The sequence below is a fragment of the Triplophysa dalaica genome, chromosome 22 (genome assembly GCF_015846415.1).
Source record: "Triplophysa dalaica isolate WHDGS20190420 chromosome 22, ASM1584641v1, whole genome shotgun sequence".
Classification (NCBI taxonomy): Eukaryota; Metazoa; Chordata; class Actinopteri; order Cypriniformes; family Nemacheilidae; genus Triplophysa; species Triplophysa dalaica.
The window spans coordinates 3600485-3620675 of NC_079563.1; the positions used below are offsets into that span (position 1 = coordinate 3600485).

General features: G+C 39.4%; 1 protein-coding gene across 1 annotated transcript; it reads left to right on the plus strand.

Moving 5' to 3' along the window:
- Positions 1 to 1288: 1288 nt before the first annotated feature.
- On the plus strand, positions 1289 to 20098 carry LOC130411271 (zinc finger protein 883-like). Its single transcript, XM_056735745.1, is given in 7 exon segments — positions 1289 to 1312; positions 3233 to 3342; positions 7404 to 7577; positions 7580 to 7674; positions 11038 to 11105; positions 16659 to 16849; positions 17185 to 20098. Coding segments are annotated over 6 exon segments (1959 nt in total). The 5' UTR covers positions 1289 to 1312; positions 3233 to 3308; the 3' UTR covers positions 18582 to 20098.
- Positions 20099 to 20191: the final 93 nt, after the last annotated feature.

Consider the following 20191-nt stretch of genomic DNA (forward strand, 5'->3'; position numbering starts at 1 on the left):
AAAATAATGAATTTGGACACAAAAAATACATGTCACGTCATTGACCCATGTATCAATGATGGAAGTTATACGAGAATTTATCCATCTCAGGATAGATACTCTATGTTAGTTGGCAAAATCGCAAGTGATTTGTTTTACAAAAAGGACAAGTATTCCCGCATTAAATGTTAAAATATATGGAGAATGACTGGAGCAAACATCAGAAGTTAGATTCTTGGGAATGTTGATTGACTCAAAACTTTATTTGTAAAAATTGCAATTCCCCCTTGGCTTTTCCCCACGCCTTTAGTTGACACCCAATTACATGAGGATAGACACAACAAGGATTTTTTTTTAATAGTATAGCTGCACAACAGTATGTAGATCACGTCTATTACAATACAGTACAGATATACACTGATAGGTTAAAAGATTCAGTGTCTGGGATAACGTCTGAAGCAGTGTTTATTCCTCAGTTTAATGTCAACATTTTGAAGAGAACATCAAATTATACATCAGTTTTCTCATTAAAAGCAATTACCTTATAGCACTACATAGGGTTGTAGAAGTTCAACCGACCAGGTCAGTGATTTGCACAGATTCTTTATCTGCTCTTAACTGTTTAACAAGTGTAACCTCTTTAACTAAGATTTGATGTATAAAATATTACTATATTACTAAATATTCCTAAATATTTTTAGACTTTAAAACAGGCCCTAAAATGATGCATTAAGTGAGACAGAAGTCAAAGATTTAATTGCATATGAAATGAGAAAGATATAGCAAAAGAAGGGGGACAATGGAAAGAAAGGAATACATTTATATGGTATCCAGGGAACAGTTGGTTTAGGAAGAATGAAATTTAGAAACAGGAGAAAGGATGTGATATCAAGGATGTGTATTGGGCATTGTCTATTGAATCAATGTTTGTTAAGAATTAGGAAAGTAGAAACAAGTGTTGACTGAAAACAGTGGAAACAACTGGCAGAAACAGTAGAACATGTCCTCATAAAGTCTGATGTATATTTAAGAGAAAGATTTCAGTTATCTCAAGCAGCAAATGTTTTGGGAGGTAATGATTTATTTTTTCAGACACTGTTAGGTAATGTGCCAAAACAGTATAAAATCTACGAAGAATTGTTCAATTTCTTAAAATATACTAATTTGACTAACAGAATTTAGGCTCTCGTAATAATTTAGTGAGGTTTTTTGGTGTTACGTCACCCATCATGTAGCGCTACACACTCCAGCCCAATAGGTGGCGGAAATGCATAAAATGTTTGTTTGGCAAACGCCATTAATGCTTAAAGAAAAGAAGCATCACAGATGCGAGGTGAGACTGATTTACTTCAGTTTGTTTTTTCTAATTGTTTATTTCATATTTAACTTATCAAATGTGAGAAATGACTTCATGTGATCTCATGTCTCAATATCAGTTCTAGTTAACAATATGTTATATGGAGTTTGTTAGTGGGTTTGCTATTGTGATACGCTGGGATGAATGCTTGTTATCTAAGATCGCGGATGTTTGATCATTTTACAGATTGTTTTATGGAGTGTATATTTACTATAGTTAGTTAACGTTACCTGGCCCTTGTTAAAGTTCAAACCGGTGCGCATCGTTTTGCGTTGGTTTCCGGGTTGAACAACATGTTTCCTTCCCTGAGTTCAACCAAAGTCCTTTCAGAAGGAAAACCTGCAACCTTTAAAAAGGAATAAACTACGTTTAAGCCATAAACGCGTAACTCATGCTAACGCTGGGAAGGAAAGGAGACCAGAGGGAGTTTTACATTTACATTTATGCATTTGGCTGACGCTTTAAGCGACTTAAATTTCTGAATACTATACATTTATTTCTAAGTGTGCACTCCCTGGGAAATGTTTTAACCCCTGAGCTACAGAAATGCTTTGTTTTGTATGTCAGGGAAGATAAGCTTCATTACACTAAATAAACTCACTTACGGCATTATCCGTTTAATCGTAATATTGGTGGATTTGCAAATGGCTGAAGCAATTTTATGTAATTAATTATATTATAACTATTATGAGTCAGGGTTCCAAAATAACTTTTTTTTTATATAACTAGGAGCACTGTAGCCCCTGACTGAAATTTTAGGAGCACAAGCAGAAAATTTAGGGGCACCGTAACTATGGAAGCATATTGGTTGCTATATTCAATTTGAAATGCAATATGCAAGATGGCATGCAGTATGAAAAATGACAATGCAATTGTGTATCTAAATACACATCAAAAAACATATGTGCAACATTAAGTGCAAAATGAAAATAATAATTCAATTCAATTTATCGGTTCCTACACTAGTTTTAATATGTTATTTAAATGGATATTTTTATTGCTCTTTAAGTTGCAAAATTAAAATTAAAATGCATTCCCCGGATTGATTATATATGTTTAAGATAGTCAAGCAAAAAGACAATTCTAATGTCATTTTCCTTAAATGCAGTAACATTAACAGGTTGAACATTTGGGATTGCATTTTCATTTACACACAGCGCGTTGAGTGTTGCAAAATTCAATGTGGATTTGACAATGCATTTCGATCCGACCACGCCCCCTCCCCGATACAGCGTCACTGCGTGAAGGCGGAGCCGGCTTTTTTTATCGGGGATCTTATTGAATGACAGATGTACTCTTCGCAGATCGTTGTGTTGTCATAAAAAGTGTCAAAAAATATTTTCAGTTTGTTTTGAAACTGTGGCTAAACGATTTAGCCGGTGTCGATTTGGCGTCCCTACGATCACGTTCTGATAAAAGGAAATGATTGGGTGCTACCAACTTGACATAAAGGTGAATTACAAACTGCTCTCATTGTTATTACTGGTCTAAAAAATGAGTCCATGAAGGAGAACGTTTGGTTAACGCGACCTCTGGCTAAACTCGCACATCAGATCGTGATCGCAATGTCTGTCTTGAAAATCGCAATTAGATATTTTCCCCAAATAGCACAACGCAAGGAAGAATGTAAGGAAACTTGAAGAATTTTTTTTTGCAATTTGTTTACGAAGTCAAATAAGCACAGTATAATCAAAATACATATAATGATTGTCCGATGCTTATTTTTGAGCACACTGTTGCACATCCATGTGTTATTTTTGGAAATTGAGCGTTTTGTTTATTTAGCCTTTTGTCAATCAGAGTTTTTTTGTGTGTGTGTGAGAAGGACACTTTACCCATGTGATCAGCTTTAGTAAACTTGGCCTTTCTCATTACTTTGTCTTTTGTGTGTTAAAGGAGCAGCAGAAACAGGACGAGTGAACATACAGTCAGTGCAGGTGAACAGCTACAATCTGCACCACGTGTCATCAACATGGAGGAAGACGAACATAAACAAGACTTTCTCTGTGAGACAAATTTAAACAATTTTTTGTTTGCTGTATTATATGTCACCATTGTCCTCACTGCAAAAATAGAGCTGCTGACCTTTATGCTGATATTTATGTCCAGATTGACTAACAACTTGTTTTTGTGTGACGTATAATCTTTTGGAATCTGACAAAAATGACAGAGCTATTTGTTTTGAAATCGATAAGAGTTAGCGAAGTCAATTCTTAAGAGATTTTTTGATTCAAAACCAATATCTATGTTGAAATATGTTCAACTTTTTCTTTCTTTTATTGATTGACATTAAGACCGATAGCTTTAATTTAAAGGCAGTGTGTCAGTCCTGTGCAGAAACATTTTTGTTATGCTGGTTGAAAGTTTTTCACATCCTGATAGCAATCACTAAGTAAAGTGGTATTTTTAGGTATATTTATAATTCATGTTGTCTTCAGAAGGCTGGTCATATTACTTGTACAGCCACCTTTGCAGGATATAATTTTTTCACATGTTACACTTTGCTTCGTCATTATACCTTGAATCCAAGATTTTGACCCTTTATTTTGACACAAAGTATTCAAAGCTTCGCTCAGCAGCGCGAGTACTTTCTGTGGGAAGTTGCGTTAATTTGGTTTTGTTACTGTAACACTGGCTTTACATAATTAATATTCATGAAGAAACAAGCATCCGCTTCCAGCGCTACAGCCATGCATTGCATCAGAACCGCTTTTAGAACCAAAAGCTAACAATTTCAGACAGTTCATGAAGACCATGTAAAATATGATCTGGTTTGTCTTTAGGTCTGTGTTTGTGTCTGTGCAAAGCTTATTTTTATTTATTTTGTTTGTTGATTTATTGTTGGGGTAAAAGGAAAAACTCCCTGTGACTTGAAGAGGCTCCTGTGGCGGTATCCTTAATTTCTTAACCCTCACAGGCTCTGTGTTGGCTGTTTGAGAGCGCTCAGCTCTTGAGTGCTTAAGTCTGGCTCTCTTCTCAAGCGGTAGGATCCAGGCTTCAAAGAAGTGCTACGGCTTTGATTATGGAGTATGTAATTGGATGTAGTTTAAAGAAGGTCTTAAAGAGTAGGTAGCATGAGATAATGAAAATGACATTTCGTCTGCCAAGTTGTAAGTCCGAAGGTGAATAAATAACAAAGTTATTTGCTTGGAAAAATGGGAGTCGACTCTGAATCACGCAAACAAGACGTGGGCTAGTACCGCCGCGTATCTACATCACTATACATAGTCCCCGCCTACGTTTTGCTATGACTGACGCGAAAATTTAAATCTCCTCCCCCACACATTGTCGCTCGTTTGTGATGCGTGTGTATCATGTCTAGAACCTGTGTTCTACGGTGTGACACTAAGTCTGTCTTATTTCAACTACCAAAGGAAGAACGTCTGAGGGAAATATGGTTGCAATTCATTTTTCAAACGAAAAACCATATGCTAGGTACTCTTTAAAATTAACTCAGTGAGATTCTGGCAAAACGAAGTAATTCGCAAACAACAAGTGATGATGGGATGCAAAAACACATATGGTCCTTTATAGTTTGTTACAGTATACAGAAATGAATGTCCATATCGAAAGGCTAGGATCTTTAACAGATGCTCTTCTGTGCACACCTTAATCTGACTCCGTGACTATTGTGTAATCTTACACATTACTGTTGCAGGTGCATTTAATTAGTGTTTGGTAAGGGTACATGTATTGGTAACAAGCTGTCAGGGGGAAAATTCCAAATGAAGTCATCATTCCTATGCCCTACTCTCTTCGATTGGCAGAGCCCTTAGAGTTTAGACTTTGGATGGACCGTGAATTTACATGATATTACGTAGACGTTTGGTATGCACTTGGCAAAGGCAGCGATATAATTTCCTCTTTATCTTCAGCGGACATGAAAACGCAGCATTGTGTCCGTCAGCAGATGTTGCAGTTTGAATGGCATGTAGAGCCCAGATTCACTCTGCATGAGCAATACGTTTTCACTCGTATGAAAGACGGTGATCATTTTGCTACGCTTCCTTGTGCTGCGCAGATTGCTTGCGTATCGCATTAAAGTACATTTAGTTACATTTAGATCTAGTCATTAAGCAGACACTTTTATCCAAAGCAACTTTGAGACTTCAGGGAGCAAAAAGCGATATGTCATACAGGAGCAATGATACAATAAGTTCTGATACAAAGTGAGTAGTTTCAACAAAAGCAAAACCACTACCTGTTGAGCGAAAGAGAGAAGTGTTTTTTATGCCAAGTATTCACAGAAGAGATGGGTTTTAAATCGTTTTTTGAATGTTGTGAGAGATGTGTGTGACTGGACTGAGTTAGGAAGAATGTTCCACCAGGAAGGAGTTGTGAAGGATGAGTGAGAAAGTGATTTTCGCAGGGTTCTTGATGGGGTGTAGGAGGGTGTGACAGTATGCCGGTGCAGATCCAGTGATAGTCCTGTAGGCAAGCATTAGTGACTTGAATCTGATACGGGCTTCAACCGGTAGCCAGTGGAGAGAGATGAAAATGGGTGTCACATGAGGAAGATGTGGGGAAGATGAGGCGTGCTGCTGCATTCTGAACTAGGGATGCACCGATACTACTTTTTCTTTGCCGATCCGATTCCGATATCTGGATTCTGTGTATCGGCCGATAACGATCCTGATCCGATCTGATACCAGCACTGTTTTTCTTGATCAAAGTAGAGTTGCATATTTTATCTTTTATTGCCAGAGGTGGATAGTTCTTAAGCATGTTTACTTTCAAGTACATTTTAAAATATCTGTACTTTATCAGAGTACTTTGAACAAAAAATACTTCCCTACAGAATGAAGCATATCATACTTGAAATGAAGAATATTGAAAACTTTGGAACAAGTAACATCCTGACTGTTCCCGGACAAACGCATGCTGGATGGAGATTGACCGATGAGGTGGTCAGAGTTTTTTAATTATAAGATATTGGTTTATTCCTCGCATAAAGCTATCGAAATACATGACATCGAATACAGTGCATCACAACTTTTATGGTAATTTCCTGAATATGGTTATTTTCCTTGAAGCTGTAGAGTAACATCCACAGGAATCGCAACGGATCGGACTGAAGAGAACCCGTCAGTCCGATACCTGATCCAGCATAAAAGACCCGTATCGGCCCCAATTCCGATCCAAAGATCGGATCGGTGCATCCATATTCTGAACAAGCTGGAGTGGTTTGATGGCCTTTGCATGATGCCCAGAAAGGAGAGCATTGCTGAAGTCCAACCTTAAGCCTACCTCAAAGATAGTAGTTTCAACAAAAGTTAGATATCGCGACCAGAGATGAGAACCACTGTTCTAGACGATGCTGCGCATCTTGTTCAGTGTGCGACCATGTTTTAATTTGAGTGTGCTTGTTCACATATGCAGTGTCCGAAATTACATGTTATGTAGTTATGGCGTGCAAGGCATAACGTTAATGGTGGTAGGTCTTTCTTATTTCCGAGGAAATTCTGCCTTACATTTATTTTGTATGACATATGGGAGAGGGGGGTGGATCCTAAAACTGAGTCAAAAGCTGATTGGTTGACCCCACGTGTGTACTGTCCAATGGCATTTTTTAACTCGACAGACAAATAGATAAAGAAAAGCAATTGGCAAAACAACAAAGAAAAGGAATTGGCAAATAGAGAGACAACGCGTTTGGCAAATGCCTTTTTTAAAAAGCAATTAAAATGTCCATTTAAATGATTTATTAATTACTGTATCTTTATTTTGTTTTATTTTTCTATGTTTCAAAACACGTATTAAATAAACAGTTTTAAATGTATCTATTTATTTTTTTCAAGGAAATAAATATTTTTTAATTTGTTAAATTAAACCAAATTTTAAAACGCAAATAAAACAAATCATTTTAAATGGTTTTATTACTTTCTCAACTTAAAAAGTGATTTATTTCTTAAAAATGTTATGTATTAATTATTAAATTGATTTATTGATTCTTCATTTTATATCCAATCGGTCCTCCATAATCTTCAACCTCATAGATGAGATTATATAATATAAAATTCAGTGGGATTGTAAATTTTATTAAATGTTTTGTTTTATATTTACACAGATTGTGAAGAGTGTCAGTCATTTTTCACTGGTGAATGTGACGTTCATGGTGCTCCATTGTTCATTCCTGACACCCTTGTGCCAGTGGGGGCTGCAGACCGGGCCAGACTAACCCTTCCTGCTGGACTGGAGGTTCTCACATCCAACATTCCCAATGCAGGACTCGGGGTGTTTAACCAGGAGAGATTCTTCCAATCGGAGCACATTTTGGTCCTTATGAAGCAGAAGAAAGCAATATGGAGGAAGCTGTCAGCAGTGGATACTCGTTTGTGGTGAGCACTTACAGATTTAGAACGGATGTAACACAGACAGTTTCTACCAATCTCATATTAACCTTGAGTACCTAAGGTGTAGTATTTCATACTTTGTATCTTCGAAGAGTATTTGGTTTGATCACATATGTAAAAGACCGATCCAGCTGTGCAAATTTTCCGGAAAATAGATGACCTCCTGCACATAGGGTGTGGAACTAAAGCACGTGCGCACCCATTGCCATCAAAACACAGACATATGACTCAGTTTCACTAACTGTGTGTGGTTCATGTCATCTTTTCGGCTGGGACCGCTCCATCTATCAGTTTCAAACCATCTCCAAATCGTACATTACATCCATCGTTTATATAAAACATTCCTCACCAAAATGCTGTGAACAAGCAAACACAGCTGAATGTTGTGAATGCAGTGCTCTCCATCTCTTATTCCTGCTGGTTGATGTGTGCGCAAACTCCTCGCACTCTCCCTGGTTGATTCATGCTCTTTCATCTCGCTCCTGCTGGTTGACACATGAGTGTGCTTTTCTGGGAGAATCGTTCAATAAGGGACAAAGAAAAGTTATGAAACTGATGAAACACTGTGGCAATTCACTTTAATAAATATTGCAAGGTGCTACAAAAACATTCCCTAAAAATATGCAAAGATATGCAGTTCAAGATTTCGACAAGGGCTTGAAAAATGTTTTAAAAATCAATTTACATTCATTGACCCTTCACAAAACCCTCCCCCCTTCGTGTCCGACAACTTTTCAGCATAAGCCCGTCGCTCCCAGTGTAAATGTGTGCACTCTCTGGGGAAATTTTGAAGATTGTCTTGGACAATGACACGCTGATTATAGACAGAAAGGTCTGCTATATGCATTCATGGGATAGAATTATTATACCTATAATTTTGTCTGCACCAGCAGACGAAAACGTTATGTTAAAGGCTGAGTAGATCATTTGGAAAATGCTAACATTTGCCTGCTAGCAGTGCAATCAAACGATCCCTCCCTCTCGTGAACCACCATTCAAAGCCACGCCTCCTCCAAAACACATGAGCGTGGCACAGACAAGTTGTTAGATCGGTTCCAGTGAAGTCATTTCACATTCACCGGTGAGAAACAGTGGCGAGCGGTGCCTCCTCTTCATGGTAAACAGGAATTTAAAATGCATGTTCTGCACTTCACGTGAACCTATGTGCATCACGGCAAAATATGTGCCTGCAACACATCCGTCGAAAGGGTTTTTGATGAAAGAGACGCTCGCTTTCAGAAGACACTGCGTTAACACTTAACTCTGATTACACATGAGAATAAGAGAGTATCTAGCAAAGTCGAGCATCTCTTTTATTAAAAACCCTTTCGATGCGTCTGCAGCAGGCATGTATTTTGACAAAACGGGGTAAATTACATGTTTTACCCAGTTTCGCATTACTGCTTCTCCTGAAGGGGAGTCATGGATCGCCACTGGTGAGAAAACATTACAGTACGAGTGAATGACATCACTACAATGACAAACATCTCCAGGTACCTGCTGTCCGTCCACTATTGTCCCGTTGCCTGCACATCGCATATGATGACGTATATGATGTCTGCATGACCGGGTTGCGCACTGGGATGCAAAATATGCTAACTGAAAATGTACACACAACGTATCTGTGGCAAGGGGGGCGTGGTTCAGCGCGGTCTGTGGGGAGAGAGAGCGTCAGGAGAAAGACGGTGAGTAGGCAGATCAACGCTTTAGTGAAAACACCTGCTTATCGTTCTAGTAATTGGCGAGGAGACGCTTTAAAACCCCAAGACGGACCGGGAGGAAGTGAGAGAGAGCGGCTGGGGAAACGAGCGTGCCAGAGACGAGAGACGTCGCGTCCGAGGAGATCGGGCAGAAAGAATCTTACGATCAGGAGAGATCGAGTTTGAACTTTTATTTTGAAACCGGAAGTGTGAAACCCGGAACTATTGTGTCAATAAAGACTTACCTCGTTTTCCCAGCCAAGCCGACCCTGACTCCTTTCTTCCATACTATCGAACGTGTTACAGTATCATTGCCCTCAGACCGAGGGCAGTAATTAGTCGAACGTTTTTGACAATACGCCTTTCACAGAAGATATATAATTATAAAAATACCAATGTTTTGCTTTACTTATTGATTGTTATCAGGATGTTAAGAGACTTCCAACCAGCGTGACAAAAATCTTTTCTGGACAGGATTGATTAAAAGGCATTTAAAGAGCAGGGTTCAGATAACTGGCAACATTTATTTCTAAAATCGCTGGCATAATCACACTTCAACATGTTTCCGATCATGAATTTAACTTGATATGAATTATAGCATACATATCTCTGCTGGAAATTGCCTTTAAAATGCTGCATGGCTCATGTGAATTGCTATTGCGTCGTCTCACATTGAGCCTTGCAATTCATTCAAGAACAAAGTTATTTCGGCGAAAACAAGCAGGTTTTTCTCTATGGTTTCTGAGAGATTTCCACAAAAAATCAAATAAATCCACTGCTGTCTCCTCCTAGGTTTGGACTTAGGGTTAAGTACTTATCCTAGCACCTTCACTAACACAAAAAGAAAACAAAACGCCTTCATAATCAAACAGGTACAGTTCATCAAAGAATTTGTATCCTTTATTAAGCTTTTGAGAAGCCTGGAAAATCGCATGCTATCATCTGGAGGGGGAGAGGGGGACTGGATGGGGTACTGTAAACTCATTGAAGAAGAGATAAGTGATTCTTCCTGAAAACTGGCCGCAGGATGCCAGAGCTATGTATGGTGATAATGAAACTGAGTCTCTGTGTCACCAGTTCGGCATTGACAGCCGGGACAAGGGAATATAGGGAAAACTGCGCCGAACTCATCCCATTGGTCTTAAACGACCTTCTGACTGCTGTTAACACGAACACAAAATTTCTGAGTGATTTAAATTTAACTTCTTAATCTACACAAATGTCGAGGGCTGTGGTTTTGTTGTTTTACATGCACAAATTTTCACAACATCATCATTATGACAATAAACTGTTTCCATCACCTAAACATGCATTTGAATGAAGGCAAATTCAAGATAATCGTTCAGAGTTATTTTGGTTTCCTTTTATGCTTTCTAATGCGCATTTTAAAAACATTTAAATGGATGGATAGTAAAACCCACAAAGATTGCACATTCTGTTACTTCTTCACGCCCTACTAATTTGCGGGATCTGCCATCCACCTTATTCCGGTACCTGTGAATTATCAAAGTGAGCACTGCATGAAAGGGTCAAAACATTGCAAGAAACTGTTTGATTTTATTGAATATAATGTTTGTCATGGTCCTAAACGTTGAACTTTGAACTCACGGATATACGTTTTTCTTATTGCTTATTATTCTTTTCACAGATATTCAAGAGTAAGGACTTGAATGAATATGTGGATGCCAAAAGAGAAACGCACTCTAACTGGATGAGGTGAGATATTATTATCAGAAAAACTGGATAAGCATCCAGAATCATGTGGCCTGGTAAGTCCGGCAAAAATAATTTGCTTCTAAACACATTATCAGGGATGTGATCTTTCCGTCTGAATACTGATTTCTGTATTTTTTTGACCTTGCTGGGATCGCCGGCGTAAATCGAATAAATTTGACATATTTTAATTTGTGACTGGATTAGGGGTGAGGGTTGGGTTTGCGTGTGTGGTCATCATACAGCTTGCCAACGGGATCCTTTCTGCGCTCTCTACGTCATGCACACGCTTGTTATAAATGCGTAGAGCAACCAATTCATTCAGAACATAATTTTGCGAGTTATCTTTGTTTCCTGTCTATAATCTGTTATGCTAGAGTCTTTGAAAGTTAGACGGCAAACACCACTGTTTCGGGACTCTTAAAAGCACGTGGTGGGGAACTGAACAGTGTTTTGTAACGTTGATAGAAAATCCAGAGTCTGGAAGTTGAGACATCAATATGAAATGCTTTAACATTATAACATTATCTATATACAGAGGCTAAAATAGGACATTCCGTGATTTAAATAGCTTGAAACTTTACAAATGGCTGATCTAGTCACTGTCTCCTATAAACGCTAGAAAGTCTCTACTGGATGCATACATTTAAATGAACTAAAACTGCAACATGCAGCGTTTGCCAATACCTTTATTATATGCAGACCAATTTGGTTGCAAATGTGACCTTATTTCTCAATGGTGCGATAAAAAATAATCAGAGGTCGCACCGGTGCGACCAGCCGTTTGAGGGAGAAAAAAGGCTCCGCAACTCTGTTGTTGAATCACAGGGAGACTTTCAGACACACATCAGGCCCATATTGTGGTCTTTCACCAATGACAGAAAAATCTGAAGGCCGTCTTGTCATTTTGGCGGATTACAATGAGGGCAATTTGTAAAGCCCCGTTTCCCTTCATTAGAGCGTGATATGCTTTGTACTATGTTGAAAAACCTAACTGTTTTCACCCGTCATTGCTACTGACTAGACATATGGGATGTGATCTGGGAAAACCCGTCGGATGTAACGCTTGGACGCGGGAAAGACAGTTCACCTATCAAAGTAAAACATGAAGAATGAAGGACTATCAATGAACGTTTCCCGCCAGTTCTGTGTGAACTATGGCACTCAAAAACAATTTATACAATATTTTCTTGAGATGAGTCTGCAGCACCGGGTGTTATCCCCGTTCCGCTGCTCATGCGAGGCGGTTGAAGTCTATAGAGTAAGTCTCTTACCACTGTAAAGAGACTTTGACCTGTGATACTGGACTGTTGTAATTTTATTTTCATCACTTAACTTTAAACACGTTTTTCTCTAAATTCCGTTCCTGAACATCATAATGCTTCAGCCGAACTCAGGCATAACTTTAGTTACATACACAAGATATGAGCAAAATAAAAACTGATTTGGAAAGGACTTGAATATGGTATCAAAAACTGTATATAAGTTTACACCATGTGTTGGATTTTCTCAGATCTAATCACATATGAACATAAACATTAAAATATTTAATATATAAATGAATATAAACAACAACGGCTTTATTGGGCATTCAGTTGTATTAAAATACATCAAGGTCCGAGACGCAAGTACAGCGTGATGACGTCACGAACATACTAATTACCACCTAACGCCACCATGCACCATAGTGATGGTAGGGGTGTGCGATATGACGATATTAGCTCGCGAACGATTAAAATGACTGCACGATCCACTTTTCTGGGAAAATCGTTAAATCGTCCTATATAGTAGTGTTCTATAGAATTCGTCCACATACTTGCGATAGATTGCGCCATGTTAACAAGCTCGTATACGTTGCTTGTGAATTCAGTAAGATTAAGTGACGCGGTCAGTGAAGATGGAGGGAAACACGGAGGACTTGGTCCCTAAAAAAAATTCTACATCAGTAATATTGAAATGGTTTGGGTTTTCCCCAACTGACACGGCCCAAACAACAGTTATTTGCAAATGTGGCAATGATAAGATTAGAGCGTCGTAAGGCAACACAACGAACCTTTTTAACCACCTCAAAATAAAAGGGACTGAAAGAGTATCCGACAGTCAAATTATAAAGGGATCCCACGCGAGTAAATCAGGTACAACCAAGCATACGGAAACTAAAAGGCTTAAACAACGACTTTAGCGAAAGAACCATTTGAGAAAGGAACTCCGTATCCGTATGACAGAATGAACAAGCGCTGGAAAGATGTCACTGACGCGGTCGCATTTTACCTGGCCAAAGACATGATTCCCATAAAGACTGTGGAAAATGAGGGCTTTAAAAAACTGCTCAAAGTCGTAGATCCACGTTACGAAATACCCAGCCAAAAATATTTATCCTCCACGCCCATTCCACAGCTTTACTCCGAGTGCCGCAACAAGATGAAAAACAAAATTCAAAATGTAAAGTTTTTTGCTAACAGCTGATTTATGGTCTTGCACTTGCATTAAATATTAACTTGATTAAAATATTCTTCAAAATATAAATGGTAAAGAGTATATTTTTATATGGCGACTTAGTCTGGCTGTATTGAAGCCCCTTTAATTTGCAAAATAGTCTTAAAACCAACTTGAAGAAGAACCGCGATAAAATCGTGAATCATGATCTATCTTGAAAAAATCGTGATTTGAATTTTTTTTCTAGATCGCCCACCCCTAAGTGACGGGTAACAATAGATGATGACGGATTTTTTACGAGCCTGTCAGTCAAAAGGACGCACAATAAAAAAGTATAGCGCAACCTCTGGTGTGTACGTTTGAAAATGCGTGTGCTGCAGTCAGACAGTGAGAGAGAGAGAGGTGAGCAGACTAATGCCTTCAGTTAAACAGAGTGGATGTAGCCGCGGATGATGAGCGAAGATCAAAGGAACAATTGACGACTTTTTCGTAAATAATGTTAAGGCGTCCGAAAATCATAACCATTGCTCTAACACGGAGCCATCGACCACAGCGGTTATTTCAAGCCCTGGTCAGTTTATCTTTAGATCTTTTAAGTTTAAATTTCAGTTCAGTGAAGCACTTTAAGCACCAACACTTTTTCAGTAAGTTACCTTTCTTGTTGATTTGTGCTTCAAATAAAGAACTTCGTGTTGACCAGATAGTTAGTTAATCATTTACAAGTAAATTTTGCCTATATGGATATTTAAAAAAAAAGTGAACTGGTAAAACCAGTTAAATGCGTTAAATGCGATGCCGTCGAAAATTTGGGTGCACCTAACTTTTGTGCTAGTGCACCTAAGAACAAAAGTTAGGCGCACCAGTGCAAAAAGTTAGTCTAGAGCCCTGTGTATGAATTATTGCTAAAAGTAGGGCTAATATAAACCATTTTTCAGTGCCATCTTATTTGACATTAGCAAAATATATTTGCACAAAGCATCAACCTATTTTATTAAATATTGTTTAGGTGACTGTTAAGCTACTAAAAATTTCACTGGTCCGCCTCCTGATATCCACCACCACGACTTTGTCTTACTGATGTTCAGAGAGAGGTTGTTGTTGTGACACCAGTTAGTCGGGGTATGCACCTCTCTGTAGGCTGATTCATTGTCGTCGGTGATCAGACCTACCACCATTGTCTCATCCGCAAATATGACGATGACGTTGGAGGGGGCTCCAGTATTGAGGGTCAACGGGGAGGAGATGTTGCTGCCTACTCTGCCTAGCACTTGCTGATAATGGGAGTCCGAGGAACAGGGTGCCAGTCATTCATGCAAGAAGCTTTGGGTGTCTTTTGTATTGGCACGATGGTGGATGTTTTGAAACATTGGGGGACAACAGACAGGGAAAGGTTAAAAATGTCCATGAAGTTTCCAACTAGTTGGTGAACGCATGTTTTAAGGACACGACCAGAAATGCCATCTGGTCCTTAGGGTTTGCAGATATTCACGCGGCTGAGCGTTTAATGCAGAGAAGTGTAGGTGTTTGTAGCAGGGTGTTTGCCCGATCCTTGTAGTCCGTGATTTTGTGGAGTTCTTGCCACATGTCTCTGTAGTTGGAAGTGGTGAACTGTGCTTAAATTGTTCCTTCGTATTGGCTTAATGATTTTGTGGAGGGCATAGCTGGCTTGCTTGTAATCTTCCGCATTACCGGAATGAAAGGCGGAGGTTAAAGCGTTGAGAGCCATGCGAACGTTTGCGTTAATCCACAGTTTCTATATTGGGGAAGTTTTGATCATTTTGGTCGGTACAACGTCTTCTATGCACTTCCTTATGAAGCACGTGACTGTGTCTGTGTAAACATCCTTGTCGTCATCGTATGCAGCTGTTATAAATCTCAGTAGACATGATCAAAACAGTCCTGTAACATAGAATCCGATTGGTCCGACCATAGCTGAATCGTCCTGAGGGTGAGCGTTTCCCGTTTCAGGTTCTGCTGTAAGCAGGCAGGAGCAGAACGGAAGAGTAATCTGATTTGCCTAGAGGTGGGCGGGGGAGGGACTTGTAAGTATTCCAGAAGGGGGAGTAACAGTGGTCTAGAGTCCGTTCTCCACGTCTGTTGCATGTCATGTGCTGGACGCATTTTGGTGCGATCCTTCTTAGATTGACTTTAAAATCGCCGGTTATATCAAGGTGCACGGTCTCCTGTAATTATAATAGTTTGTATTTGTGTTGCTTGTAAAAAAATATCCATCTTTGGCAAACAGTTGCCTGTTTTTAATCATGTAACATTCAATTTGTAACATTCACTTTAACTTAACTTTAAAGCTGCGGTCTTCCTTATTTTTTGTTCTTGGCTGATCACATGCCTGAATTTTGATGTTCGAAGATTTTCAAAGACATGCATGGCCCCTTCCCTATCACTAGAGCAGACACTAGAGGTGTCTGCTCAATCACGAGCTCAGGGTTGTCAGCTCTCACAAACACGCTTTCAGGCTCTCTCACTCTGCCCAACTTAACAAATCACCTATCAAATATCAAGCCAAAGGTAACGCAGATGCAAATGGATGGAGAATAATAACGTGAACGGAAGGAGGGTCACTGCACATGATCGCAACGTGCCTCTGTGAATGATGTTTAATTAACACATTTTGAGACGAGTGCAAGCAAATAATTTACCTGGCTGGTTTGCTATCAGCAATCTCGGCATCTACCTTGTCCGCTCAAGATAGAACCCTAACAAATGGACAAAGATGTCTTGCCTGCATTCTCTCTATTCTTCAAGCATCCCTCCGCCACCCCGACGACTCACTCCTGGAGGACAATGGGGGAGCGCTCTGGGTTCGGGGTAATACCGTCCCAGGGCCCTCTCACCGGACAGAGGAGAGTACTCCGCGTTCGGAAGAAACTGCCTGGCTATGAGCCCTCTTTCTGGACACCGCAACAAATACGCATTCCTTTTAACCTGCATTATTATCAGCATAGGCGATCTCGTAATTATATATTGATTAATATTCATACAGGATATACAGATTATACAGACCTCAAGAGATATGAAATGGACCAATTTTATGTCAGGAATATGTCACCTTGAGACTAAGCTCGTTTTCATACCTTGTTTTTTTGTCTGTCTCTTTCTCAGATATGTAAATTGTGCTCGCAATGAAGAGGAACAAAATCTGGTGGCATTTCAGTATAAAGAAGCGATTCTGTACAGATGTTGCCGTCCAATCAAAACTGGTGAAGAATTGCTAGTCTGGTATGGAGAGGAGTATGCCAGAGATTTAGACGTCACTTTTGACCATCTATGGAACACTAAATGCTCTGACAGAGGTATGAAAAACTTGAAATATTGTTTTAGTTCAAGAATGAATATCTTTGGTAATCTTTAGATTCCTCACATTTATTCAGGCAGTCACAATGACATTACGAAAGATACTAAATTTTTTCTGATTGTGAAGAGATTTAGAATCACGTTTCATAAACCTCAACAATATCATTGAATATGTTTTCTTCTGTAAATGTATTGACAACTTATGTAATGATATGTTTTGTCATACTAACTGTTGAATAACAATTTAACTCTGCAATCCGTATTTAGAATATTTGAATATAGAATATATATATCTGATATTATACTTATTTTCTTTGTCGTCTTTTTTTTTTAGAGAACGGTTCCTGTCCAGTGTTTTCCTGCTCTGTGTGTTCATTGTCATTCACGGCTCAAACTTATCTCCAAAAACATATGAGAAGATGCCATCCTGAGGAGTATGACAAAATCCTGAAATGTGGAGAGATTAAGAATGAGGACATACCTAAAACGATCTTGAAAACAGAACATGTATCATCTGATAATCTCTGCTCTACCACTCCAAACGAACTAAAACACAGAGGACAAGACAAGGAGAAAACTCACCATTGTGCAGATTGTGGGAAGAGTTTCTCTCGCTTAGGTGATCTGAGTGTACATCAGCGTATACATGCAGGAGTGAAGCCGAATCACTGCTCACAGTGTGGGAAGAGTTTCTCTCGATTAGGTGATCTCCGCTTACACCAGATAATACACAGGGGTGAAAAGCTGTTTCACTGCACACAGTGTGGTAAAAGTTTCTTGAGGTTAAGTGATCTTAATAAACACAATAAAATACACACAGGAGAGAAACCGCATCACTGCTCACAGTGTGGAAAGTCTTTCAGTCGGTCAAGTGATCTAACTAGACATCAGCGCACACACACAGGAGAGAAGCCGTATCACTGCACACACTGTGGGAAGAGTTTCTCTCGGTCAGGTCATCTTATTAGACATCAGGCAATACACACAGGAGAGAACCCATTTCACTGCACACAGTGTGGGAAGAGTTTCTCTCGGTCAAGTAATCTTATTAGACATCAGGCAATACACACAGGAGAGAACCCATTTCACTGCTCACAGTGTGGGAAGAGTTTCTCTCTGTCAAGTCGGCTTCGTGAACACCAGCGCATACACACCGGAGAGAAGCCGCATCACTGCTTACAGTGTGGGAAGAGTTTCTCTTGGGCATGTCTTCTTAGTGAACACAAGCGCACACACACAGGAGAGAAGCCGTATCACTGCACAGAGTGTGGAAAGAGTTTCTCTCGGTCAAAAGGTTTCCGTGAACACCAGCGCATACACACAGGAGAGAAGCCGTATCAATGCACAGAGTGTGGAAAGAGTTTCTCTCGGTCAAAGGATTTCCGTGAACACCAGCGCATACACACAGGAGAAAAGCCGTATCAATGCACAGAGTGTGGAAAGAGTTTCTCTTGGTCGAAAGGTTTCCGGATACACCAGCGCTCGCACACAGGAGAGAAGCCGTATAACTGCTCACTATGTGGGATGAGTTTTGCTCAGTCAAATCGTCTTTGTGAACACCAGCGAACACACACAGGAGAGAGACCGTATCACTGCTCACAATGTGGGAAAGGTTTCTCTCGGTTAATTCACCTTAGTAAACATCAGCAAAAACACAAACAAGTTGCATCACTGCTTGAAGAAGAAGCTGCTGTCACTATTCTTGCAGGTGGCTTATCAAAACACAAATAAAATTGTGAGATCCTTTCTCTAAAAATTGTTTCATTGTTCTACAAAAAAAATCTCTGATGGCCTGAGGGTGTGAAGATAAACAGCAAATTTGAATCCTAGGGTGAACTCTGACTTTAAGGGCTTATACATAAGTAGCAATTCTGGGTTATATGATCATATTTGTATGTTTTGTATGTTCCTGGTAGGAACTATAGCAGCTGCGTTTTGGTCAATTTTTTCTTTGAGGATGGAGGACAACCATCTAGCAATGGATTAGAGTAATCTAAACTAGACTTAATAAATGCATGAACTAGCTTATCTGCATTAGAGATAAATAAAATGTCTTATCTAAACTTAAAAGGAAATTAGTGATCATCCAATGCTTTGTCTTGGATGCACTTGAATGCCAGTTTTTAGAAGTCCAAGGTTTTGTCCAGTCTAGTTGAAAAAAGTAGTGCGTTCATAGTAATGGAAATAAATCCCATGTTTTCTAATAAACCAAGAGGCAGCTTGTATATAGAGAAATGTGGAGGCCCTAAAACAGATCCATGTGGTAATACACAATTTCGTGGCATTAGAATTGATGATTCCTTGTTTAAATTAATGAAATTGTTGCGGTCAAATAGGTAGGATCTGAACCAATTTAATGCTTGTCCCTGAATACCGCATAGTTCTGCAATTGTTCTAAAAGTATGGTATGGTCTACAGAAGGGATATCCAACCCTCTTCCTGGAGAGCTACCGTCCTGCAGACTGCTCCAACCCTGTTTCAACACACCTGTTTGTTATTGTCATGCAACCTGACACCTTGATTAGCCGCTTTAGCTGTTTTTGATTTGGGTTGGAGCTGAAATCCTCAGGAGGGTAGCTCTCCAGGAACAGGGTTGGAGACCTCTGGTCTACAGTTTCCTGATTCACCAGGATCTAGGTGCGGTTTCTTAATAAAAGGCTTTGTGATAGCCCAATTAAAGGACCTTGAAACATGATCTTGATTGAGTAAAGAGTAGATAGTATGAGGTATAGACTCTACTGCAGCGGGTAGTAACTTTTAATAGATTGGTGGATGTGGGGTCTAAAAAACATTTTGTCGGCTTAAATGATGTATAAGTTTATTTAACTCATCCTATCTTTTTATGTAATTGTGTCGCTATACCTTCATTTTGTCAAAACAGACGCAATGAACTTGGTCTGTGGTATCCAATGAGTACACAGTAGTGATGGGAAAAGAAGCCTCAAAAGAAGCGCCGAGACTTTCCCCTGAATGTTTCGAGATAAGCTGTGCGAGTGTTGAAAATGACGCCACCTGTTGGTTAATTAAACATAGCAGTGGCTCCGTCAGACGAAACAAATAGATGAAATTCAGATGAATTTGAATGTTATTTGTACGAATAAAGCATGGAGTACAATGTGTGTGTAAATGTTAAATATAATAAATTAATTTACCCATTCAAGTGTGGCAATAAATAAAAGTATGAGGTTATATTCATACGATTCGATATTGTATTTTGTACAGAATAATGCTCACACGCACATAACACACAACATACTATAACCTAATTGTTCCCAGGGCCGGCGGGTAACGACTGAGGTGCCCTTGAGCAAGGCACTTAACCCCTACTTGCTCCCCGGGCG